Here is a 26811-nt window from a genome sequence, read left to right as displayed (position 1 = left end):
ATTTAGAGATTATGACAAAACAATCCAATAATTTTACATAATATAAGAGAAAATGTAGTTTACTTCATTTCACCAAAACCAAAAACACTGTCTTTTTACTTAGCATGCAGTATAGAGATTTGATGCATTAAATTAAAGCCAAAAAAGAATCGGTGGTTTACTGATAAGTTTGTTCCAAGTGACTTCATATTGCAGGTTCATTGAAGAGAACTTCACACTTGCACTATGACATTCCATTATAATTTCAGATCCACCGAATTAGCTGTTAGTTCAAGTAAATTCAAGACTTATTTTGGTTATACAGTACACTCTCAGTCATCCGCCGCTCGATTATCCGACAACTACTATAATCCGCCGTTATTTTTACTAGTTGAAAGCACAAAATCAAGGCTCTATAATTCACTACTTTCACTAATTGGACACTTGTCTGGTTTTTGGGGTGGCGTATTACTGAGAGAGCACTGTATAACCAAAATAAGTCTTGAATTTTTAAATTCGTAAGATTCAGAAATACATATTGCCACATCAAAGCAGACATTTGAATTAAAAATTTAGCCTTATATACCTGCGTAAAGATCTTTTCTTATCGATTTTATGTAGACGGTCAAAAGCAATATGTACATTGACCATTATTTTTAAAATGAATAATCACGTAAAACACCGAGAAATGCGTTAGTAGATTATGTAAACAAAGCGATAGACTTCAAAATCAGAACACGAGTCGCCGTTTAGTTTTCGGGGTTGGCAACAGAAGATAATAATATACTTGTTACCAATATAAACTAAACGTACAATCATTCAAAATCAAACTGCCTTCAAAATTTCTAATATGGAATGTTCAAATTCTATGGGATTGACAAAATACAAAGATAAAGTGTTGAACATTAGGGATGGCTTGATTGTAGTGAATTAAATCAGGATGAGATTTACTCATTGGAGCACGCCGTCACCGTGGTCTTTGGAAGTTGCTCATATCATATCTTGTGCCCTTCAATGATATTTTCTGGCAACAGGGAAGTAGACTCCTCCATATATTGCTTGCGACTGTCACTGTATGTTCTTCCTTTCCTCAACGTTTAGAGCTCATTGCAGATGTCATTCATAAGAGATAATATTGTATTGGATTGTACATTACTATTCAATGCAATAAGTCCGAAATGTCAAGGAAAGAAAGACGAAGAACACACGGTAACATCCAAAAAATCAAATATGACAGACTCCTCTATTCGTAGTATATCACTTCTAGCGATCACATAAGTCTAGGCTATTAACCGTTTCTATGCCTCACGATATAACTATGGCAGTATCTGATCTGCCGCAGATTTTTAACGACATTTGTTGAATGTAGAGCGAAGCTCTTACTACAATCGCTGCAATAGTTACCGATAATTAAATTTGTGGCTTAGTATTTCATAATTTATTCAAACAGATGTCACTGTGTGTTTATTTTTTTAAAATTATGCAAATCAATCGACAATGGCTAGTAATTTGAGTTTAAAGTCGGGCGAGATAACTCTCGAAATATGTATGTGCGGCCTGTTGATCACGGCCTCATAGAGTGAGATAACTCGTGGAAGGCATAGAATCGGTTAATTAGGCTACCGCAGTTGTATACTTAAGCTTTATCTTGTCGTGCTACATGCAAACGGTGTTAATTTAATATTGTGACTAACAGAGTTGTTGTTTTGCAGGGCGAGCTGGATGAAGATGGAGAAGGATCAGAGTCTGGCGGTGGCGGAGACGCCTCCAAGTTCCTCCTCTCCCATGACGACCCCGGGAGAACCGTGGATCCCGAGACACAGGCGCGCCTCGAGGCGCTCTTGGAAGCTGCAGGTATATTCATTGTGTTGCTATTTATGACTCGTCACTCATGTTATATCAAAGAATATTTACCAATTTACTTGAATTGATAATATTTAAAACCCCTTACTGCTGATCCTGTGATGATGGTTTGATATTTCAATGGACTACTATTTCTGTAGACTTTCCATTACATCATGGCTGCGGACATGTTAGTGGAGATCTGTGGAACTACAGATCCCCCCACACTTTGAGGTATATATCTATACCCCAACTCCCACTTCATTCCTTTATACTGAATACAGTGGAATGAAGCCACAGCCATGATAAATCTAGATTGTAGAATATTACTAGGAAGTTTCTTTGTTGTTTGTAATTAACTTATCTGCAAAGTCCATATCGTTGTCTTCCCTTCTGTTTTTTTTTTTTTTTGCAAAACTAGACAGGAAAGAAAAATATTGCGAATTTTAATCACTGCATCCTAGACTATGGAAATATATTTTTTTTGAATATTCTGGATTTATTTAAAAACATATTTCCGTGTTCAAGGACACAAGTCAGATATATGATGATTTTTGCCCACACATGGCTGGTTTTGAAGCAGCTACAAAGATATTATGTAAAACATAAGTAATTTGGAAAAGCCTCTAAAAATACATATTTGAAAAATCCCAGAAAAAAATCTTTCAATTTCCAAGTGAATGTTTTTTGATCATGGTCAGTTTTTTTCTAGAATTATCTTATTGGTATGTTTCTGAGGCTATTCCAAATTACTTATGTATTTTAAATTATTAAAGTTACATTCTGAAGTCAAATAAAAAGTAATTAAAATAACATCAATCACCTTTAAAAAATTTGTAGCCATTAAAAAATCACACAGGTTGACATATCTGTCACATAGGCTTAACTTGACTTAAGGTATGGTTTTTGGCACGTGTGCGTTTTCGCACACTATTGGCATTGTTACTGGCACAAGCAAAAACCGTCTCAAATGTACATATTATTCAATGTTGTATGTTGAGTTGTAAGTATCAGTGAAATCATACCTTTACTTTTGAAAGTCAAAGTTAACATTGTTAGAATTATTTTTACTAATAATTTAGATTTCAGAAAGAACATTCTCTAAATGTATTTGTGTGAAAAACTTACAGGTATCGGTAAACTGTCGACGGGCGAAGGCAAGCACCTGGCTGATCCGGAGACCCTCCGGAAGCTGACATCATCTGTGTCGTGCGCGCTCGACGAGGCGGCCGCTGCCCTCACCAGGATGAGAACTGACCACCCGCGCGTACACACCACCGACAAGAGGCAAGTCCTAATTATTACTATCGTAATTATTAGATCCCATCAATGTCTTATATTATGATGATGCAAAAAGGATTGCAGTAGTGCTATTTAGAAACCGTCATGAAATCTAACACGTTGACTATTGGCAAACTTGTAGTCCGTTTCTCGAAACTGTCATCATTATCAGTCTTGGCCTTCTCCAGAAACGTTTTCCATTCCTGATGATTCGGTACCTCAATTGCTTTATCTTCTGTGGTGCAATTCAGTGATCTTAGTTTCTGCCGTCTGGGTCTTGTCCGCATGGGAGGCGTACGAAGTCTGCCATGCCGGTAATTCCACTGACATTCTATGCATGTGGCCAATTCAACACTGTCTACATTTACATATGTCACGCGATCTTTACACCCCAATGAGATAATAATGCAAATTTTTGATGGGTACCCATTTATGCACCCACAGTTTTTTAAATGCATATTTGATTTTGACATTTAACGTAAAGTAATCGAAGCTATGTATTGTTATTAGGCGGTGTGTAGCCAATAAGGTTTTATTTCACTTTTTTCTTGGATGTTTAAACTGACTATGGTTAATGTATAAATCTGATAATAGCGTCTAAAATCACATTAGTTCTCAGAGTGTACATTATCTTGGTCTTATTTTACGATGAATTTTTGTTCCCAATTTGCCTAACCCAACCCGACACAGGATTTGAATATTAACACTTCACCACGGGTATTACACACTATCATTATGTGTAATCGACTGTCAGACTTCTGGTGCATACTGTATCATTCACAGATACTACAAATAATGGCATATGATTTTGAGAGTAGCCCTGAAGTCGCAAATGATATTTGTCCGTGAAATTAAAAACAACTCCTAAACTACTTTCTTAGTTTATCTTTATCTTACTTACTTAATCTTTATCAATAATCATTGATTCTAATTCAAAATTGAAGCTTCACAAATACGGAGTGAAGGAAGGATTCTTAGATTTCACCGTGGATGAATCTGGTGTTTTCTTTCAGTGTTGCCAATCATCTTGATAAATCAAATTGTGTCTTCATGCGATCTATATGAAGTTCTTTTTGCTATTTAGGTGTCTGATGCATTCGGTTCCCTACATAAATGCCAGTTTTTGTAGGTTACTCATTCTATTAACACTGTTGGAAACAAAAATTATTGTTAGGTTAATATTAAAAGCATTTTAACAAACCACTCTCATAATTTATTAAAAATGTAAAAAATAATTGCTTATCTTCAAATAATCACTATTGGCATTTTAATTACATAAAATTCAGCTGTTTACTATTATCTCCGTATTTTAAATGAATAACAACATGAACTATGACACATGTTATTATACTGAAAGTAATCGGTTCTAGCAATGTTGCTTTTCAACACCAATCAATATGGTAGGTACCTAATACATACGTGAATCACTTTTCAATCGTATATTGAAATATGCATATTAACTAGGATAGATTGAAAGTCTGTTTGTGTTTGATTTAAATATCAACCTGCACTCGGTAAACTGATAAATGGACATAATAATTTGTTTAGAGATATCTAGAGTAATACGGTTAAACACTCATGCACTGCTAACCTAACCTAACCTTACCTTTTTTAGGTATATGCAGTCAATCGTTCATGATTTATTTCGTGGCATATGGAAATCAAGTAAATCTAGTTTGATTTATTGATATCTTGTTGCGAATCCTGCAGTTCAATTAATTAAGTATGCAAGTTTATTTGCATATTTATTGATGTTGGTTTCGTCATTTGCTGCCTTTTTTACCATTTTCACATACAATATTGATTGTAATGGTTTTAAAAAATATTTCCACAATTGGGCTCTATACGAGTGTCGGCAGTCTTGTACTATTTTCAGGTAAATTGCTAGGAAGAAGTACCATTCAGGAAATTTCTCTTTTACATAAAGGCATTGAAGAATACCTTCTCCAGAGAATGGGGCCTAAATATATTATATTGGTAGGTATATCTCAAAATATATTCTTTAATGACAGAGAAGGATATATATACATCATAAATTTGTGGCCATTTGAAATATTCTAAATAAACAGTTTAGTTACTAGGAACTCCTTGACAACCACCTAGGGATTACTAGGGGCTACTTAGCAACCAGTAACAGTCACTAGCTTCAAAAATTTTCTTATAGAAATTCAGAAAAGCTGTTAATTACTGGACACATTGATCATTTCGAACATGAAACTATGTTTGTCTACTGGAACCAACACATTTAGATTACAATGTAATTGCAAATATGTGAGAAGACAGATGATGTCTATTATTCTACAATAGAAAGCAGTTAAACACACCGAACAATAATTATTTACCATCTTTAGATGAACAACCATAAAACTCGCTTTTATGTAAAATGTCGAAATGTCAAAACAATGCTGTCATGTTTCACCTGTGGCTACCGATTTAACCACACTGAAAAGTTCCAAAAATTCCAACTATTTACTAATGATTACTTATTTAAATTTGCAGCGGAGAGAGTGTGCCCACCCTGGCAGAGGCGTGCTCGGACGGAGACGTGGGCACAGTACGCAAGCTGCTGACGGAAGGACGGTCCGTGCACGAGACCACAGAGGAAGGGGAGTCGCTGCTGTCACTGGCGTGCTCAGCTGGCTACTACGAGCTGGCACAGGTGCTGCTGGCCATGCACGCCAACGTGGAGGACCGCGGCATCAAGGGGGATTGCACCCCACTCATGGAAGCAGCCAGCGCCGGACACGATGACATTGTGCGACTGCTCATCCTGCACAATGCCGACTTCAACGCACAGTCCTCCTCAGGTCACACATCTCTCATCTAATACCTAACATTCCCCTGAATGCGGTTATGTTAATAATCATCTTCATGTCGTTGATTTGAATTTGTTAACTGAAGGTGTTTTACTATTTTTAGTCCTGTGCGGGTCATATGGGCTTCCATAGAGTGGAGGTTATATTAATAGGCTTATATAAAATGATAGTTGGCCATTCACCCAAGTCATTGGGTCCTTATTCTTAATCAAAGACATTGATATGACCTATGGCTGTAAAGATCCACTACTCTACCGTGGTTGGTTTAACTGTAATATTAACGTGATCGACTGGAGAACTGGGCAGAGTGGAGGAATCTGCTTGAGATGGCCAAGGTCCACCTTGTGCTTTCCTGACAGAGAAGAAAACAAGACATTATTTTAATATTAACATTATGTATACGGTATATAATCCTGATATGGTAGATTATCAATAACCAATTTCATGATTTGTAGAAAAAGGTATGGCATTTTATTTTATGAGTGTGAAAATATTTATTTTGGCCATTCCAGGCAATACCCCCCTGATGTATGGATGTGCGGGCGGTCACGAAGGGGTTGTGTCGTTACTGCTGGAAGCCAAGGCCAACGTGGAGGACCACAACGAGAACGGACACACTCCGCTGATGGAGGCCGCTTCCGCTGGCCATGTCGGTGTAGCTAAGGTTGGTGAACATTGTCACATTCTTTCATTCCTCGTTGGATCTAATATATAATTTTTCATTAACGCGGTGGAGTGTAGCACAGCGTGACAATTTTGAAATACGTTATTTGTAGTAAAAACTCAATGACTGATTTAGAAAACAAATGAAACAATTAATTGCTATCATTTACATTCTTGGATGGGCTTCATTAATATATTGCAATGCAACAACTGTTTTGTTGTGGGTCTTGGCCTCGTCAAGATAATTTTATCAATTTGATAGGTGACAATTCGTTTGAACTTCACATACTGTGAGTCATAGACTGAAAAATAAATTTACAAGCTGTTTTTCAAATCTTCAATTTAAGTTCTAATCGCCCGTTCCGAAGATGGTTTTATAGCCCGAAACAACTGTCAGTGTAAATGACTAGATTAAAGTGGAATTATTACAGATAACTTTGTTTCGAAACAATTATAATGGAGTTCTACCACGTAAACGCCAGTTCAGTTAATAAATAAAACTAAACTAAATATTTCCATACCCATATAAATTAGTATTCCCAATTCTTTTTCTGATTTTTTTGAATGCATAAATCAGTCCTACGTAATGAAATGAGAAGTTTGTGTTTTTAACAGTTTAAAATTTAATCATGTCACAATAACTATTAACTACTATGTGCATACATTACAGACTTGTAGAAAATATTCTTTTCCCCCCAATTGCAGATGTTTTATGTATTTTTAATTAATTAAGACAATCACATTTAAAAGAAGATGGGTTAGAAGGATATACAGTAGAATTTCATTATTTATAATAATATGTAACATTTTCCACCTCATCATTATGAACCATTCCAATATTTCTACCAAAATTATATTATTTCTACCTAAGTTGTGAACATCTCTGAACCGACTGTGTTTTTTTGTATTGTCCAGATCTTGCTGGAGCACGGTGCCGGGATCAACACTCACTCCAACGAATTCAAGGAGTCAGCGCTGACGCTGGCCTGTTACAAGGGTCACCTGGATATGGTGCGCTTCCTGCTGGCCGCGGGGGCCGACCAAGAGCACAAGACGGACGAGATGCACACCGCCCTCATGGAGGCCTCCATGGACGGACACGTTGAGGTCGCCCGCCTTCTGCTCGACAGCGGGGCACAGGTCTGTCAACATTCTCCCATCCGAAGCACTATTAACTAATTAGACCGCATCCTTCATTTACAAATGTACTGATAATTAATGATGTAAAACTGTCTTACAAAATTGTTAGTCCAACTAATGAAATTTTTGAGTGGTCAATAAATTGATTCACATTAATTTGAGTCTTTTCGAGTAGGCACGATCGAAAGAAAATCAGTTGAATAAAGCCATGGGTAGTATATAAAGCAAAAATTCTCAAGCCTATAATAGTAATATGTATGTAGTATCATTGATTCAACTGTTTGATGTATAATAATGCTGTGTACGGATCAATTAGTAAGTTATTTCTAACGTATTAATTCTCTGTTTGCAGGTGAACATGCCGACGGACAGCTTCGAGAGTCCCCTGACCTTGGCCGCTTGCGGGGGACACGTCGAGCTGGCCATGTTGCTCATCGAGCGCGGTGCTAACATTGAGGAGGTATGCGCCCACGACTTACATTGATGCACATTTTGGAAGTAAATAAATTGATAGATGTGTAATAATGTGTTGTACGTTGGTTGCAGGTGAACGACGAGGGGTACACACCCCTGATGGAGGCGGCTCGCGAGGGCCACGAGGAGATGGTGGCCCTCCTGCTGAGCCAGGGCGCCAACATCAATGCGCAGACTGAAGAGACGCAGGAGACTGCCCTCACGCTCGCTTGCTGCGGGGGATTCCTCGAGGTAATTATTCTTCACATCGATTGCCATTGCCACATTGACAGTGCTCCAGCCACACAAGCTTTAAGGAAGCTTATATTAGAAATTGATTTCCGCACATAGCTAATAAAGCCCTATTTGTAAAATGACTGGTGTGAATGACTGCTGCTACAAGGTTTTCGAGCATCTAGCAACTATGCTAACTCAATTCTGTATTTTTGTGTGTATATATTAATATTACTATACAAGAACTTTATAAAACATATTTTAATGTGAATCTTAGGTACTATTGGCAGCAGTAAAATATTTATCAATGTACACACCTGCCTCGTAGAAGTCGATTGTGGAAGCGTGTTTGTGAACGTAGTACTAGCAATGTTAGTGACATCTGGCGGATTAATTTATTTGACTCACCAGGTGGCGAGTAGAATTTTCTAGGGTTTTTTATAATGAAACACAATGTTGATTGAACGGAAACTGACAAACTAGAAAAGAAAGTACCAATTCTTTGATCATAAGATGGATGCAAGAAAAACATCAACTGCTTTGCTCTGAATTGACCATATTAACTCTTATACTTTGGAGAATTTATTATGAACTAAGGCACTGGAGGATTGTGATTTTTTAAACCTATATCCAATTGTTACTCTCCTAGGTTGCGGACTTCCTAATAAAGGCGGGGGCGGACATGGAGCTGGGTGCGTCCACTCCTCTGATGGAGGCGGCGCAGGAGGGTCACCTGGAGCTGGTTCGTTACCTGTTGGAGGCGGGAGGGGCAGACTGCCACGCCCAGACTCAGACGGGCGACACGGCGCTCACGTATGCGGCTGAGAACGGTCACACCGATGTGGCTGATCTGCTGTTGCAGTACGGGGCTGACCTTGAGCACGAGAGCGAAGGCGGGAGAACACCTCTCATGAAGGTAAACTCTTCAACAATTTACAATTAAAGTCATTGATTACATTTTTTTCATGAAATAATTGAATTTAAACAAGAATATGTTCTTGGCTTATTGGCGCTAAGAAAGAAACTTCTCCCATCTAAAGCGTCAATAACTGTGTATGTGTTTAATTGCAGGCTTGCCGAGCGGGTCACCTGTGCACCGTTCAGTTCCTGGTGAGCAAGCGGGCCAATCCCAACCGGAGCACGGCCAACAACGACCACACCCCATTAAGTTTGGCATGTGCGGGCGGCCACCACGACACGGTGCGGTTCCTCCTGCTGCACTCGGCCGACCCCTTCCATCGCCTCAAGGACAACAGCACCACGCTCATCGAGGCGGCCAAGGGTGGCCACACGGCTGTGGTGCAGTGCTTGCTGGACTACCCGCATTCCGTCATCACTGCCCCCGCACCTCCGCCTCCACCACCACCCCCACCCGTCGAACCTCACCCATCTACCCGTAAGTAAAATCAAGTTGACCTTTACCTTTGTATTTTTGGTTTTATTTTTCTAAATTGAAATACGCAATGATTGTGCAAACGACGCGTGCAGAACAAAACATAATTTGTCATAAAAATTCAACATGCGTCCATTTAATGTTATGTTTATTGTTATATTAGTAATATATTCATTGACATGTTTTCTTTTTTGAGTAAATGCGTTTTAGTCATCTCTACACGATTTAAGAATATATTCCTCTGACGCATCACAAAACAAATTGTCGTGCTCACAGCTCTACTATCGCTCTCCGATTGGCAACGAGTCCGAAATTTCATCCCACCTATTGTTGAAAATTATTTGCCGTTTCACTAAAGCATGCTTTTAACGTGTATAGAATCTTGAAATTGTTTTATAAGTTTCTTCTATTATCAATGGCAGTCGGGATACACAATGATCATTTAAAATGATATTATCACATCAATATATTTTATTTAATGTTAGGCACTTGGCATTTACATTTAGGTAATCGCCCGTGATAGCCAAGTAGTAATGTATCCGCTTGGTATGTCGATGGTTTCGGGTTCAAATCCCGTGTCTGGCAAAATTCATATGTTGCTTTTCAATGCGTATTTGGACCCAGAGCATGGACCTAATAGATTGCGCAAGTAGCTAACATATATTTATAGTTCTGTTGTTATTTATAAATCTGTTCCGAAACCTTTTAGTGAGGTGGCATACCACATCGTATTGTAGAGCCAGTCATATTGTGATTCCCATACTCAACTTGTTATTTTCGAATTTGTAGACTGATTCCTTTCTGCATAGCGTCGCCCAAATATTGTCATACATATTTTGATTTTAAACAATTAATAATTTAGTTGGTAAAATGTAATGATCAAATGAGTTGCTTAGTCGCCAAACTCGCTCTGGGCGATTTTTGAATAAAATTAGTTTAGTATGTACATATGTGTTTTATCGATATGTCTACCAGTCTATAGAGTTGCGAGGCTTAAATTCAAGTTTGTTTCACCAAAAAATCGAAATAAATATTGACTTGAGTCGCTAAAACTGCTGTAGGATAAATAACGGGGCACTAAATCCACTCTACATAGCTGACCAATCAGACGTCGCGATTCAAACCAGGATTTCTACCATACGTTTAAATCGCTATACAAACATCACCACTACATACTAGCATCAACATCATCGTAAATGCACAAAACAGTTTTTCACGATTTACTCGAAACTCAAAAAAACCTCCAGAGCTGGTTTAGCGACTGAGCGACTCGAATAATATCAAAATTTTTCTTGTATGGCAGCAGGGTGCAAAATACAACACAGAAACAAAACCACTGACACCAATATACATTCTTAATGTCTTGATGTGGTTGCTAATATTAATTAACATTGTCAATGTATATTTTGTTTCTATAACAGTTTTATATTATTATTGCTTGCAAAATGTAATCCTGTCAAAAGCGTGAGGTTTGAGTATCTTTAGTTCTATCATTACATATGTACACCAAACCATTTCAATATTATGTCTGACATATTGATGACAGTATGTTTTGCATTGTTAATTAAGAAAAATATTAATTTAAGACAGATTTAAACCCATGGTGACAAGTATTTTGTATTGTTTTCAGTGATAGAAACAAACGCAGCCGCCACCAGCATACCTGTACCCGGAGGAGCGTCGCTAGCCCCCGCCCTCACGACACCGCCTGGGGTGCCGGGCGGCGAGGAGAACTTGCCACCCGCCTCCGGTGAAATGTTTGCTCCCCTCGGCTTTCCCTGTTCCCTCCAGCCCCTCCTGCCCATCCCGCCGCACCTGTTGCCCAGGAATCCCGAGACAGCGCAGTACTATGTCGAGGGTGAGTTCATGTTTGTTGCATTCAATTCATCATTGTTTTGTTATTTACCTAGAGATTACATTACCATATCAGAGGCATTATTGTTTATCTAAATAATGATAGTTCATTGCATAAAATAGTTCTTTTAGGTTTCTAAAACTAATGCAAGGTATTTTTTTTTATTATCTGTGTGACTGAAATCTCAGAAACACAATTGTGAACTTGCTACAGAGAAATCTGCAATGTGAAATGACTTTCAGCTAGTTTATTTATCGGGTTTTATTAACCATAAATATTCTTAACATTACAACAGATCTTGAGGCCCAATGACAGTATTGCAGTGAAATAGTAATGTAGTAGTTGAAGTGAAACAATTGAACATCCAGACCTTGAGAAAATCATATACCTACATATTTTGTGACCTCACCGGGAACCTAACCCAGAGCTCTCGGATGATAGGCCTATTTAAGTATTACCTTACGCTCTGGACTATGACAGAAAATTTTTAATGTTTTTTCACACCTTATGATTTAAAATTCAGATTACATTGGTAATTCAATGTTTTTGCTTTATGGAAATGTTATCTACAGTCTTATTTGCCTTTCAAAAAATTTCCTTCAACAGGTTTGGTTATTTACTAGTTTTGCCTCTCAATGATTGTCAGTGGATACGAAGTTGTTTGGATTAATGGTTTAATGGTTTAAATATTGTTGTCCAGGTTGGAACAGTGGCCTGTTGTACCTGACATCCCCGTTGGCCGACCAGGCGGCCGGCCAGCAGCAATCCCCTCAGCAGCAGGCGCAGTCCGCCCCCCAGCAGCAGCAGCAAGTGTCGCAGCAATCTCAGATCCCTCCCCAGCAGCAACAGCAGCAACAACAGCAGCAGTTGCACATGCACCTCCAACAGCAGCAACAGCAGCAGTTGCAATTGCAGCAGCAGCAACAGCAACTGCAACAGCTGCAGCAGCAGGCCGGCATGAGTGCCGCCGCACCAGCCAACGCCGGCGGCGGCAAGCACAAGATGGTCATTCGGAAGTCACGCTCCTCTATCCCTCTCTCCGCCCCTTCACCTCAGGAAATACATCTGCCGCCGCCACCTGACTTAACACAGGTCAGCACAGTGACTATTGTTTTTAATATTTTGAGAATTATACTACAGCAGACATGTCCAACTTCAAGTAGGTTGCGATCTACTATCCAGTATCAAAACTGGCAGTGATCTACCACACTCTCATTGTCATTCTTCAACTAAAACAATGATAACACTGAGGCATTACAAATTGAACAACATTATTTGTCTTTGACCATAACAAAGAAGTACCGAATTTTCCATTCGGTGTGAAAATGATGATTTGATCTTCTTTAGGGCACTCATTGCACACATCGTCAAACTATTCTCTAATATTAAGAGGAAACTATGCCTCCGTATAAAGCGCGGGAGATACACATCTTCTATTTCTCTCACTCCTACGGCAGTACGAATCAAGGGATACGAAGTCATGCGAGCTTCGTCACAGTTAATTTGAAAATGACCTCTATGTAAGTTGGTTAAGGTAATAAAATTAGGAATATTTAACGTTGGACATGTCTACTATAGTATTATGCAATAATAATATATCTTCAAATATTAATATAATATCTGTGCCAAACAAATGAAGCTGTGGAAGCACTTATAAGTATGAGGTGGACCGATCAGATCTCAACGGTCAAGCGGTTAAATTTCAAGATTGTCGGCATGAAGTTGTTCACTGTCTTGCCGTCTAGTATTCTTTTAGTTTAGTGTCACAGCAGTACCCTCTGCGATTCCCTGGTCCAAGGAATTGCATTTTTATCACATTACTTATGCTCTGACAAGTTTTACTCTTTATTGTTTGGCAGGTGGTCCAGATGCATCCGATGGGAACGGAGGGTGATACCTCCAACAGCCAACTCAAGAAACCCTCTGTTGAAGACCAGATATTCCATAAGCAGCTAATTTTGGAAGATCTACAGGTAAACATGACCTTGATGTAACCCTATTCAACTCATCTCACAAATAATCCATAATATTTCAAGGTGCAATTAAACTCACTTTACTGTGGAATTTCAGTTATCTTTGTGATTACAAAAAAATGAACACATATTTTAATATAAAGTTGTCATGTTGGTATCTTTGTCTGCAGAGGGCGGAACGAGATTACGTGTTGTCGGGTATCCAGCTGAATCAAATTGAAGTAGGAAACCAACTGCCCCTCACCCACGACCTGACGCAGCCCCAGTCTCAAGGTAATTTTAAACTAATTATATGCATGTAAGGTTGGTTGTCGTTGACTCCGTCTTATTGATTCTGAGACTGTGCTTTAGTCGATCCACTGACGCAAATTTGGCAGTGAATAAATTCATCATGTTGCCCATTATCTTCCCCTGATTGATTGAATCCGTGCATGGAGAAAAACCAGCACTAAACATTATGGAGAATATAAGATGCACGAGAAGTAGGCGGGGTTAATTTTTGTGGTTACTGTACTCTGAAGATATCATTTTAAATGAATTAATCCCACAAATTACTCATTTTACCTTTACGCCGAAAGGCTTAATCGGATAATTATTATAATATGATGTTTCGTATTCTTTGCAGGTCTGCGGCAGGCGTATTCGAAAGCATTCCAAATCCCTCATCACATGATGGTTCAGCAAGCGCAGCAGTCTCTCAACATCCAGCACCCCCCGCAGCCTCTGCCCCTGCCCCAGTCCCTGCCCCAGTCCCTGCCCCAGGCCCAACCGCCGCAGCCCCAGCCGCAGCCCCAACCGCAAACTCAACCGCAACCACCTGCCGTCAACCAGTTCCCCACCCACCCACACCACATCACCAATAGTGCCAGCCAAGTTAGCCAGGTAACCTATCGAACATCACCCGAGCATTGATTGATCGGAGAGATTGAACTTCTGTAAAGGCCTTCCTGATAATCCAATTTGGTCAGGCGGTAATTTAGAATATACTAATCAGCCTATGACCGATAATCGGACCGTCTGGAGGGTCTTTCGACAGAGGGAGTCATACAAACTTTTTGTAGTACGAATATCTGGACTGATTGGGGACGAAAGTAGTCCAGATAGTTGATTAAACAATTAACTATTTTTTTTATGCAACGGATAGTTCACAAGATTTAAGAATGTAACATTCTTTTATCGAACATACATTATTTGTTAAATAAAAAAAATATTTAATTAAATTATTAGCAAGTGCAAGTACGTTATATCAAAAATCTTGGAGTGATACTGACATCTATTAGTAATTAAAGTAATTTAAAATATAATACAGTCGATTGCCAATTAGTTACACAATTTAGAAAGCACTTCAGTGAATATTGTAAGAACCATTAGTTAAAATTCGTCGCAATTAGATAAGATACCTATAGCATAGTTGTCAGTGCACAAGGGATGCAGGTTTGAATCCTGCTCGTCATATTTTTTTCAAAAAAAGATTTTTTTATTGGTTATATTATATTTCTCAAAGTATTTTCAAATTATTGATTATCAAGATTTTTTAAAAAAAGTTAATAGTTTTCCTTCTAGAACTTGGAAACTTCCTCTAATTGACAGTGAAATACATATTCTTCTCTCTTGTTTTAAATCATTGCGGGCCAGACTTAAAAATTCAAGAAACACTCTTTAAGCAGCATATTGATTGTTGAATAAGATTTGTTAATTTTCGTTTTTTGTATGTGTCATCATTGAGTTTCTTTTTTCATTTAAAAAATAAAATACTAGCTTTGCAAATGCCGTTCGTTGTTTAAAATGATTTTTCACATTATTCTTATAACATTTAACCATTCATCTGCATTTTTCTGATTATCATAATGAAAAATGGATGTCACGTATGGAATATTAATATGATTACTTTCATTGCAGAATACTGCCATCCAAGATCGTCCGAAAGCGAAACCTGTATCGAAAAAGGAAGGAAAGAATGGGAGGAAGATTGCTGCCATGCAAATGCTCCAAGAGCAGCAGGCGCAACAACTCAACCTCCAACTTCGACATAAGGTACACTCCTCATTCATCACCCATCATCCACTCACCGAGTGAGATCTTTGATATCATTAAACTTTATTATTATGTCCATTTAGCCTTCAATTTTCAATCAAATCAATTTTGTTTTATGTTCAATCATACGAACCTGTCATCCAACAGCTGACTACAAACCCATCTATATTAATTGTAATTAACACTGAATTGTTTTGTTTCTATCTTGGTCGGATGATATTTTGCCCCTTATGGTTTACTTTTATTGCTTCATTTGCTTGAGGGAGGTGGCATCTATTTTTACCTATCTTATGTGACATGTTGAAATAGGAGCATCAAAGAACAATCGAGCTTAGTTCATAATCGTAAATCTAATTTAGAAAAATCATATTTATATAACTACGATAAAACAAAATAATATCTCTCCATAGGCATCTTTTGGGCCTATTTAATGCTGAGTAAATTTAGGTTATCGCAAATATAGTTTGTACATGATAATATGAGACTGCCATCCTTTGAAGGCTCATTCGCTCATTCAGCATTATTTAATTCCATATCTGGCATAGTAACGGGTAATATAGTTTTTCCTATGTTATTCTAGCCGCTAGCGGGAATTCCTTTACCACCATTGCCCCCTCTGCAGCAGCAATTGCAACAAACGCAGCAACAACAGCAGCAATCCCAACAGCAGCAACAGCAACAACAGCAGCAGCAGCAACAGCAGCAGCAGCAATTGCAGCAGCAGCAGGCGGCCCTAGCGGCTCAGCAGAAGCAACAGCAACTGTTGCTGGAACAGCAGAATGCCCAACTGCTGAACCAGCAACAGCAGCTTTTGATGGAAGACACCTCGCACATGGTAAAGATAAAGCAATGCCGTCATCTTTTCGATCATAATAATATTATAATCTTTGCTTTGATCATCTGTGAGATCCGTGATACCGCCAATTATATTACACTTAGTGATGATATCTTATAAGCTGCTAATCAAAGGACAAAATAACAATCGGTGTGTGTATTCATTTACATCTGAAGGATCTTTACTGATCGTTCCATAGGCCACTTATTTCCAGCCACTGTGGATAGATGTGCCACATCGAAGCTACGATCTCAGGATCGTATGCTAATTGTATTTGACGTATATTTAACCAATGAATGGATGTATTTTGCAGCAAAGTCAACAGATGTCGCCACCCCACCCTCAGCAAGTGAGCGTCATCACCAATTCCTCAGCGCAAACACCTAAGAAGTCTGCCCAACCTTCCAGTGAGTAGTTTTTTTTACTTTCATTATAACATTATTTATGTGTTTATTCAAATAATTCCAAATGTCATCTGGCCCTATGTCTCAAGGAGTACAAAGTGTGGCGTACTTTGGCAAACACTAATAATTTTCCCACTATGTCGTCGGTCTATAGCGTCGTGGGTCCAAGGTTCAAATCCTGGGTCTGGCAAGTACCCATATTGTTTTTAAATTTGTGTATGAGACAGAATATGCACCTAATAGGTTGAGCAGGTGGCTGCCACCCATTTATCGTTGAAACGAAATCTGGTTAATAAAAACCTCCACTCTGTCGAGACCCATAATATGATCGTATTAGGAATGGACATGGCCAAAAAAAAAATAATAGTATGTATAAGCTGATTCCCAGTTATAGATGGAATTGTACTGGAGATAATGATGTGTTGTATGTTTAGCGGTGATGCGGAGTGCGGCGGACAGCGAGCTGAGCGGGCCTGACCTGCCCATCTCGGTGAACATCAACAACGTGATGGCGTACCTGCGCATGAAGGTTCCCTCACTGGCCGACATGCCGCCCCTGCAGCTGCGCAGCTTCGTCCTTCTCGTCATGCAGCAGAAGAGCCTCGAGATCCTGCAGGAGAAGGTAGGCCACCGCTGCCAACTCCGTCGCTCGTAATCTGCAAATGTTTTGATCATACCTGTTAATCCATTAAAATTGAATCAAAAACCACCATTAAGCATCCCATCTATCTCACGTCTATCTTAACCAATTTTTTGAGGATTAATCATTATCGTTATCGTTCAAATGCTGTTAATTATTTTGATTGATAAAACAATATATATTTAAAATCCTAACCTATTGAACGAGAGGCGAGCATTCTGCAATTGATAGAAACTCCATGGTGAGAAAAATAATTCATTACTATATTTTCCATATGAAATAATTTTTTAATAATTAAAATTTTTCATTTCATATACATGACATCAAAAAGTCTTTGAAACCCATTAGAAAAATCCTTGTAAATATCTTGAACCGTATGGGTTTGTACACCTGAATATTTATCTAATATGTATGTTTCTGAGGTTTTTCCAAGTTATGTAATTTGTTACTGTCGATAATATATTCTTTTAAATGCTGGCGACACTTGTTTGGTGTGTATTAAAGTAATCATTATCAAGAAGTTAATGTGATCTTGTAATTTTTTCCTCAACCGGCTCCTGAATAGCAAACAGCTGACGATTAATCCTCAACTAACTATAAAAAAAATTGAGACCATTAAAACACTTTTTTGAATCAAACAATTACAGGATTGTTGGCAAAACGGATAATTGTTTATTTCAAAAGCAGACGAGTATGTACCGATAAAGTGGCTTTATTTTTAAATATTATTTATTCACAAAAAAAGTCTTACAATAAAGACCTTCTTTATTCTGTCATAAAAAATCTATTCTTTCAGCTTCCAAAGTTCTTTAGTACATAATATATTTTTGAAATAGTGTCTTTAAAAATGTGATATCATGTATACACCAAAAATTGGCTGCAGGAGAACGAGCAATGGAAAAAGAGCATCATTTATTAGGTATAAATATCACCTATATTTAATATTCTGTAATTTGTATTTATTGTACACCCACGATGGCCGTGCGGCTTAAGCGTTGGCCTATTGCGTCGTGGGTCCCAGGTTTGAATCCTGGGTCTGGTAAGTACACATATTGTTTTTCAATTTGTGTATGAGTCAAGAGTATGGACCTAATAGGTTGAGCAAGTGGCTGACATCCATTTGTCGTAAAAACAAAATCTGTCTATACAAACCTCCACTCTGTGGAGACCCATATGATCCTATTAGGATCGGACATGGTCGAAAGAAAGAAGAATTTTTTTTAAATTGAGTTTGTTTACTTTATTATTTAATAGATTATTTATTTACTCATGATGTTGATTTTTTATACACTGAGAACATAATATTCATATTATAATTAAAAAATAAGTCATGAATTTTGTACATTCGCGGGTGTTGCCGAACTGGTGCTCTTTTTCTTTGCGCAAGCCTAATGGTGGGAAATGGCACTTTGGGTGAGGGGAGTCCGGGAGTAAGCGGAGGCGTTCGGCAGTGGATTGTGGCGAGCCGATGGGATGAGTAGTGAGTAGAGAGTAGCGATTGTTAACATGTGACAACCTGTATGTTTGATTAAACCAGTACAAGTGTGGCGGGGTTGGTGTGCAGGAACAGAAGGAGCGCTGCAAGCTGATCGCCGTGGCGGCAGAGGAGGCGCTGGCGGCGCTCGTGGCCTCCGACTGGACTCCACCCGGTGCTGCGCCGCGACCGCCCCTCGTTGAGCCCGCCTCTCACTACACCCTCAATGACATCGCCACCGGTGAGATGATCTTTCATTATTTACTACCTACTTCTAAAACTTCTTTTACCATATTATTATAAGTGACTATTTTTAACTTTTCAGTAGAACAAAAGCAACGAATTGCCAATTTAATCTGAATTTGAATTCATGTGATGTGTTTGATTAGGAAAGCTTAGACATTTTTTCATTCAAACGGAATGAAAGTATGATATAAAAATTAAAAATCGTAAGAATCACTTGTACACCACAAATCCTGAAGATCATCTGTCACTTGTCAATCTTTTTCTTATCAATCTTCAATTCTCATTCAATCAATTTCTTCAATTTGACTGGGTTTACACATATAGATGAATTGAAATTTTTGTCAATCTCAGCTAGTTTGCTTTATTCGTAATATTAAGACGGTACTTCAGTGAAACGGCAAATAATTTGTAACTATAGGTGCAACGAAATTTTGGACTCGCTGGCAATTGGAGAGCGAACGTCGAGCTGTGAACACGTCAATTTGTTTCGTGATGGCGACGGGGGTATTAATTCTTAAATCGTGTGAAGATGACTAAAAAACGTTATCCATTTACTTGAAAAAGAAAACATGTCAATGAATATATTATTATTGTTACTAATAGAATATTAAACAGAACATTAAATGGACGTATGTGTATGGATTTATATGACAAATTATATTTCGTTCGGCACGCGTCATTTGCACAATCCACGCATCGCCTAGCCACGATCTTTTTAGACCATGCCTCAACTGAGGTATAGCCTTACACAGAACATTGATCTACATTTATTAATTTTAATTTGAAGAATATATAATATTTATCAATATAAGTGGTCCTCAGCTTAAATTTGGATATATTTTTGGCATATCATTTAGTATAAAAAATACTGAATGAGGTACCATAGCATGACATGGTGCTGTCATTCATTTTTCATGTCATGCAGTTTTTATTATTTTTTTTCGATATCATATTTGATTTATTGATTGTAAATCCAAGTAACACCAAAATATTGCCTATTAGAAGAAAGGTAGATAAAGTTTTTTGTTTAAAAATGTGTTGTGGAAAAGATCATGCTTGGTGTACAGTTTAGGTAAGCTGAGTGAAAACATTGTACACACTGAATTTTAGAACCGTTTTTTGAACACAATTTTTGGGTTCAGAGTCATTTAGTGTCTCATCATAATGCTTAATTAATTAATTTATTACTATTGTGTCACCAACTCAGTGTATACTATATTTTTTCACACATAATGTAGAACTTTCCCCTCAATAGGTAGGGCAAACTTGCGAATTGACCTTCATGAGATAATACAAACTACTGTTGTCGCCATTGCTTGTAAGGAGAGAGGAAGATGTAGATACTGTTAAAAAAACAAAAGCATCAGAAGAGATATGCACAGTTGTGACCAGTTGCGTTTGAGCAAGTTAGCAACGATTAATGATTAATACCTACATACTATGCTTTATTTTTGCACCACCCAAACATAGTTCTACGTAAATATATGGAGCATAGTAAAGTTAAAGGCTGACAATAATTTGAGACACAGTGGCGCTAATGTTACGATATGAGTGTTGCCTATATTAGGAGCTCGTCTGTCACAACTTGAGTTCCTCCTGTTTTCTTATGACTAAAGGCTAAATTTAAATTGACCAACTCGTTTCTGGAAATATCTATTGATATCTCAATATCATTAGCATATTAAAATACTATAGGTACATGAGTAAATCCAAAAATGTCTAATAATTTTGATTCATATTCATATTTGTATTTTAATTGTCAATAATTGTATTTCTCCTTTCGTTTCTCAATTGATCAGTTACGTAAAGTAATATAGTGTGTAAAATAAATTGTGACTGTCAATATGATGCCTCTATTGAATTTTCTATTTGATATATTTCAGCTGTCGCTGCAGGGGAGCATGAAAAGCTTGGACTGGTGACGGCGCGGAGGTTAGAAGAAGCCCTGGAAGCAATCTCACCCACGGACGGCACCCCTCAACTGACGGAAGCGGGTGAGATCATCTCGCAGGTAGCAGGTTCGCCTGACGAAGCTGGTTTCCTTCACGGCCTCTCCTTACCGCAAGACTACTCTCGGGTGGAGTACTACTCCATAGCGGGGATCGTGGGGGCGGGGCCGCAGATCGTGCAAGCGGCCGGTGTGGAGTGCCTCGACGGTGAAACCCGCCACCACCTCCATCCGTTGGCCGTGCTCAAAAGGCTACACGATCAACCTGAACTCCTGGACATGGTGCTGGAAGGGGACTCCCAGCAGAAGCAGGAGCTCATAGATTCGATGATTCTCAATAGGCCACTGGCACCGCCCACGTCCGTCGCCGGTGCGCCCCTGCAGCCTCAGGCTGCGCAGACCCAAACGCAGGCTCACCACCATGCACCCCTCATGCAGAGTGAGTCACCTACTTAATTAAGTCCCATCCAGTGTCGTTTTGAGCCCAAAGCAATTTTCCAATAATTTTTTATTTAATCGTTTCAGCCAATAGTGTTGTGTAATTTCATTAATTGTTAATTAATTCCGGAAGATTTTCTTTACATATCAGTGCTATTTTTTTTGCAAGTGATTTGGATCCCCCAAATTATCTCAAGGCATCAATTTTTTTAAATGTATTTTCCAGATGGTATAGACCATTGATTCTCACGTGAAATTTAACTGTGGCCGCACAATTCAGTTCTATGGAAACGTCTGGTGGCCGCACCAAATTTCACTTTTGTTGTGATTGAAAAAATTAAAGCCTAATTTTATTTACTAAAAAATGTATCAATTTATTTATAGATTTAATAAAGACATTTGAACATTTAGGACATACAGTAAAACCTCGTTAGTAAGAACACTGATAATTCGAGATTCGCCGTAATTCGAAATTTCCCCAAAAAAATAGTCCCTTGAACATTATTTTCATATAAAACCATACCTTTGATTCGAATTTCGTAATTCGAAATGATTTCACAGTCCTGGCGTATAAAAATATTCAATAAGTCGTAATAAAGTACACTATTTCATGGGCCAGTCATTGACAATTATTGTGACAGACTTTTCTTAAAACATCAAAAATTACTTATTTTATGAAGGTAATAAAAATAATCCTGACATTTTATGACCTAATTCGGTAGGCACATCTATGATCGGAAACGAAATTAGTGAAAATAAATTTTTTTTTTTTTTCAAAATTTTTATATTTTTCCCCATACGTTTCATATTTTGTAATTCGATTTTTTTTTGATTTTCGGTTCCATGGAATTCGTATTAACGAGGTTTTGCTGTATCTATTTAAAAATAATCCAAATTTTAAATTCCTCAATACTTCTTTTTCCAATGCGAGCCCCATGACTGCTTCTAAGTTTATATCTGTCAACTGGCTTCGATATTTGTTTTTTATGAAGTGCATTACACTGAATGATCTTTCACAGTTGCGAATTCATTGAATTACTTGATTCTTGGTCAACGTTTAACTTCCACCAAAAATTTTCAACCGTGGTACGAGGGTGGGTCAATAATTCCTTAGAAAAAAGCATTAAAACAGTTTTTATTTTTGTATTTTTTTTTTATTTCTCAACATAATCTCCTTGGAGCTCAATACACTTGGTTAGACGTTTCTCAATTTTTTTTAAACCGTCAGAAAAATAAGTTTTCGGAAGGTCCTCAAAATAAGCATTTGTCCGATCGATGACTTCTTCATTTGAAAAAAAACGTTGTCCACTTAGCCATTTTTTTAAGTTTGGGAAAAGGAAAAAGTCACTGGGGGCTAAATCTGGCGAATACGGTGGGTGGTCGACCAATTCGAACTTCAATTCTTCAATTTTAGCCATTGATCGTAAACATGTGTGAACACGGGCATTGTCCTGATGAAAGAGGATTTTTTTCCTGTTTAAATGAGGCCGTTTTTCTTCAATTTCGTTTTTTAGCTGGTCCAATAAAAATGCATAATAATCCCCTGTTATTGTTTTTCCTTTTTCCAAATAGTCAACGAAAATAATTCGACGTGCATCCCAAAATACAGTAGCCATAACCTTACCAGCTGATTTTACGGCTTTCGCCTTCTTTGGACATGGTTCGCCTTTCGCAATCCACTGCTTTGACTGTTCTTTCGTCTCGGGAGTATAGTGGTGTATCCATGTTTCATCTACAGTCACAAAGCGACGAAAAAATTCATACGGATTGCGTTGCATGAGCGACAACAGGGCTTTAGAGGCCACCACCCTATTGCGTTTATTGTCGACTGTGAGCAAACGCGGCACCCATCTTGCAGAAACTTTTTTCATGCCCAATTTGTCATGTAAAATAGAAATGACGCTACCTTTTGAGATCCCTGTAACCTCAATTATCTCACTCAACTTTAATCTTCGGTCACTTAACACCATATCGTGGATTTTATTGATCATTTCTGGTGTAGTCACCTCTACAGGACGTCCTGAGCGTGGTTCATCCTTTGTTGATGTACGACCACGTTTAAATTCATTTAACCAGTTATAAATAGTTGCAAGTGAAGGAGCAGATATGCCGTGAACTAAATCCAACTCATTTTTTATTTCCTTTGCTGTTAACCCTTTTATATTAAAATGTTTAATAACAGCTCTAAACTCAATTTTCTCCATTTTTGTAAACAAGCAATTTTTTTTTTTAAATGTACGAAAATAAAAAACAACAACCCGACCAATCTGATTGAAACTTCGCAGCATACTGAATCGGTAGTGCCGCTGCATGAAAACAAACCGCTTACAGTACTAGTCGCGCCACCTGTCGGCTTTTCTAAGGACTTATTGACCCACCCTCGTATTATTAAAATGGTTTTTAAGTACTTGGTCATGACTCATTTCCAATAACGCATATTATTTAACGTTAGCCCAGTTAATTAAATTAACTTACTGAAAATGATGTTGGTGGCCGCACATGAGAACCACTGGTATAGACCATTTAGTGCCCTATGCTACATTATAAAGAGAAACGTTTTCAGCATCAGTACATAACAGTACATTAGTATAAGTTTCTCATTTTCAGATTTCTACACAAAAGTTAGAGTGTGAGATTGAGCTAAAGACTGTTTTGTTTATGTTTTGCTAATTTTCAAATGTTTTTGTAGATCAACATTACCACTTCATTCCCCCGGGGAGCGACCCCGCCGTCATCCACACGCCACCCCAGCACCAGCTGCAGCAGCAACCGCAGCAACAACAGCAACAACAGCAACAGCAACAACAGCAGCAGCAGCTGCAGCAACAGTTGCAACAGCAGCAATTGCAACAGCAGCAACTGCAACAACAACAGCAGCAGCAAATGCAGCAGCATCAATCTCCCCTGCCTCTGCAACCTAGGCTGCCGCAGCAACCACCCTTACCGCTACAACCACGCCTGCCGCACAACCAACAACAACAGCAGCAGCAGCAGCAACTTCAACAGCAACAACAACCTCAGCAGCAATCGTTGCAACAACAACAGCAGCAACAACAACAACAGCAGCAACAACAACAACAGCAGCAGCAGCAGCAACAACAGCAACAACAGCAGCAGCAGCAACAACAGTTGACTTGCATGGACGTGGACAGTGAGACAGATTCCAATCACGATACCGCGTTGACGCTAGCTTGTGCCGGCGGTCACGAGGAACTGGTTGAACTACTGCTGTCCAGGGGCGCTGACATCGAGCACCGTGACAAGAAAGGATTCACCCCACTCATCTTGGCTGCCACCGCTGGTCATGAGAAGGTAATTCTATTTGTATATATAATTTTATTTATAATTTTTTATAAGTATGTCTTCAGCATATTATCACGATGAAATAGACCCTCACTGCTTGCAATGAGCTTTGACAATAATGAACAATCCCAATAATTGGGTCAACTGAATTTTTTGCAGAATTTTATGCACTTGAATATGTTTTTGAATGATTGACCGATTTACAAGGTTATTCAAAAACACTTTGGATAATTAATAATCGCTATAACAAAATATGGCCAGCACGCACGTGACACCCTTATACAGGTGCAACAGGGCACAGATATGGTGGTAATTACACAAACAGTCTGGACATGAGGATTCGATGCAAGGAAATATTGGGGTGCGGCATGCTCATCATTCTGGCAAGAGTACACAAGGAATGTGCACTGAAGTAGACCACAGGATGCAAACTTCGCATTTTCTGGTGTTCAATGATTATTTTACTGCGCCTCATTGCTTCATTCCTATGTACACTTCGCCTGCAATTCAGTCTTTGTTTCACTACAAATAACGTTGGATAATATCGATTTGAATATTTCAGTCAGAATTTTAAATAGTTCTACTTGGTAGTCAATTAAATGAGTGAGTTATATTAGTGGGTTTATTTATTTCTGAGTAATGCGGGACCCATAAAGTAAACAAAGAAGGTGTGTGGTCAAGGCCGACTATAAATAGTCAAATCATGACACTGAATTGTGAATTACCATGGCAGTGTTAGTTATTGATCATCTTCGAATGTAATTCGGTAACCTTTTCGCAGTAAATCGATAATTAATGTATTACCATTTTACAACAATCATCATTTTCTACAAACAGTTTACCAAATTGCATTCGAAGAATAAGCAACAACAATGATTGCAATTCTTCATGCCCCGGCTTGAATGTAGGAGTTGGCCTTGTGGGTGGTCAATTTTTGTTCTATTTTCTATGAACCACTTGTGTGTTGGCAGTGTTGTATTTAGAGATTACATTTACACAGATTACATTATTTAGAGTTAACATTCAGTTTATTTGCCTGTAGGTCGTGGAGATCCTGCTGAACCACAATGCGGACATCGAGGCGCAATCGGAGCGCACCAAAGACACGCCCCTGTCACTGGCGTGCTCAGGCGGGCGGTACGAAGTAGTGGAACTAGTCCTTAATCGGGGCGCCAACAAGGAGCACCGCAATGTATCCGATTACACGCCTCTCTCCTTGGCAGCCAGCGGAGGCTACGTCAACATCATCCGCCTTCTTCTCAACCACCAAGCCGAGATCAACTCCCGGACTGGCAGCAAGCTCGGCATCTCTCCGCTCATGCTCGCTGCCATGAATGGACACACCGGTCAGAATTACCTCTTTTTATATAGATACCATGTTTATCTTTCTTACCAGAAGTTTGATATTCATTTTCGTATCGGCCACTCAAGACCAGCGATGATGTATATAGACTGAACCGGTCTCTTAGCATATTCGTCATCTGTGAGGTTTTCATTGTCTGCATTCTTCTTCCTGGCATTAAAACTATCCAAAGTCGTTTCCCTCCAGTTTCGGACAGTTTTATAACTTCTTTAAAACCAACTTCCTCTCCCTCCATCTTGTGCAAGGTCGATCAGGTCATTGTTTGGCTTCTGGCTTCCAGATGTCATGTGTGACTCGTCCATCCTTTGCATCATTACTAAATATGGTGATTGCTGAAATTATATGCATTACCCATGACTTCCTTCCACCTGGAGTAATTCTGCGCTGATCTCGTTGATTCAGCCATTGTTGATTCACTCGCCTTCTTGATGATCTTACTCCACAAGGAAGCTGCACGCACTCGTGACCTCTCTTCGATGATACCATTACTCTCCTTT

The 26811-nt window shown here is 38.6% G+C and overlaps 1 protein-coding gene across 4 annotated transcripts in view; it reads left to right on the top strand.

Annotated features, from left to right (window-relative positions):
* The window catches only part of mask (multiple ankyrin repeats single KH domain), a 71447-nt gene that overhangs the window by 19574 nt on the left and 25062 nt on the right, over positions 1-26811 (top strand). For 2 of the 4 annotated variants that reach the window (XM_085945358.1, XM_085945356.1), the window contains 22 exons: positions 1692-1833; positions 2952-3108; positions 5602-5909; positions 6431-6582; positions 7497-7721; positions 8074-8181; positions 8268-8426; positions 9058-9324; positions 9480-9804; positions 11432-11659; positions 12357-12748; positions 13516-13629; positions 13800-13902; positions 14255-14511; positions 15529-15663; positions 16244-16498; positions 16812-16905; positions 17337-17524; positions 19107-19257; positions 21146-21649; positions 24338-24960; positions 25994-26297. In XM_085945358.1, coding sequence (XP_085801484.1) covers positions 1692-1833; positions 2952-3108; positions 5602-5909; positions 6431-6582; positions 7497-7721; positions 8074-8181; positions 8268-8426; positions 9058-9324; positions 9480-9804; positions 11432-11659; positions 12357-12748; positions 13516-13629; positions 13800-13902; positions 14255-14511; positions 15529-15663; positions 16244-16498; positions 16812-16905; positions 17337-17524; positions 19107-19257; positions 21146-21649; positions 24338-24960; positions 25994-26297 — 5191 coding nt within the window. Of the gene's footprint in view, positions 1-1691; positions 1834-2951; positions 3109-5601; positions 5910-6430; positions 6583-7496; positions 7722-8073; positions 8182-8267; positions 8427-9057; positions 9325-9479; positions 9805-11431; positions 11660-12356; positions 12749-13515; positions 13630-13799; positions 13903-14254; positions 14512-15528; positions 15664-16243; positions 16499-16811; positions 16906-17336; positions 17525-19079; positions 19258-21145; positions 21650-24337; positions 24961-25993; positions 26298-26811 lie in introns of all 4 variants that reach the window. The other 2 variants (XM_085945357.1, XM_085945355.1) reach the window with 1 other exon arrangement.

Source organism: Rhyacophila brunnea, unplaced genomic scaffold, assembly GCF_057557595.1.
Source record: "Rhyacophila brunnea isolate RB1 unplaced genomic scaffold, BYU_Rbru_1.0 scaffold_18, whole genome shotgun sequence".
Taxonomy (NCBI): domain Eukaryota; kingdom Metazoa; phylum Arthropoda; class Insecta; order Trichoptera; family Rhyacophilidae; genus Rhyacophila; species Rhyacophila brunnea.
This window is presented reverse-complemented; position numbering and strand designations above follow the sequence as displayed.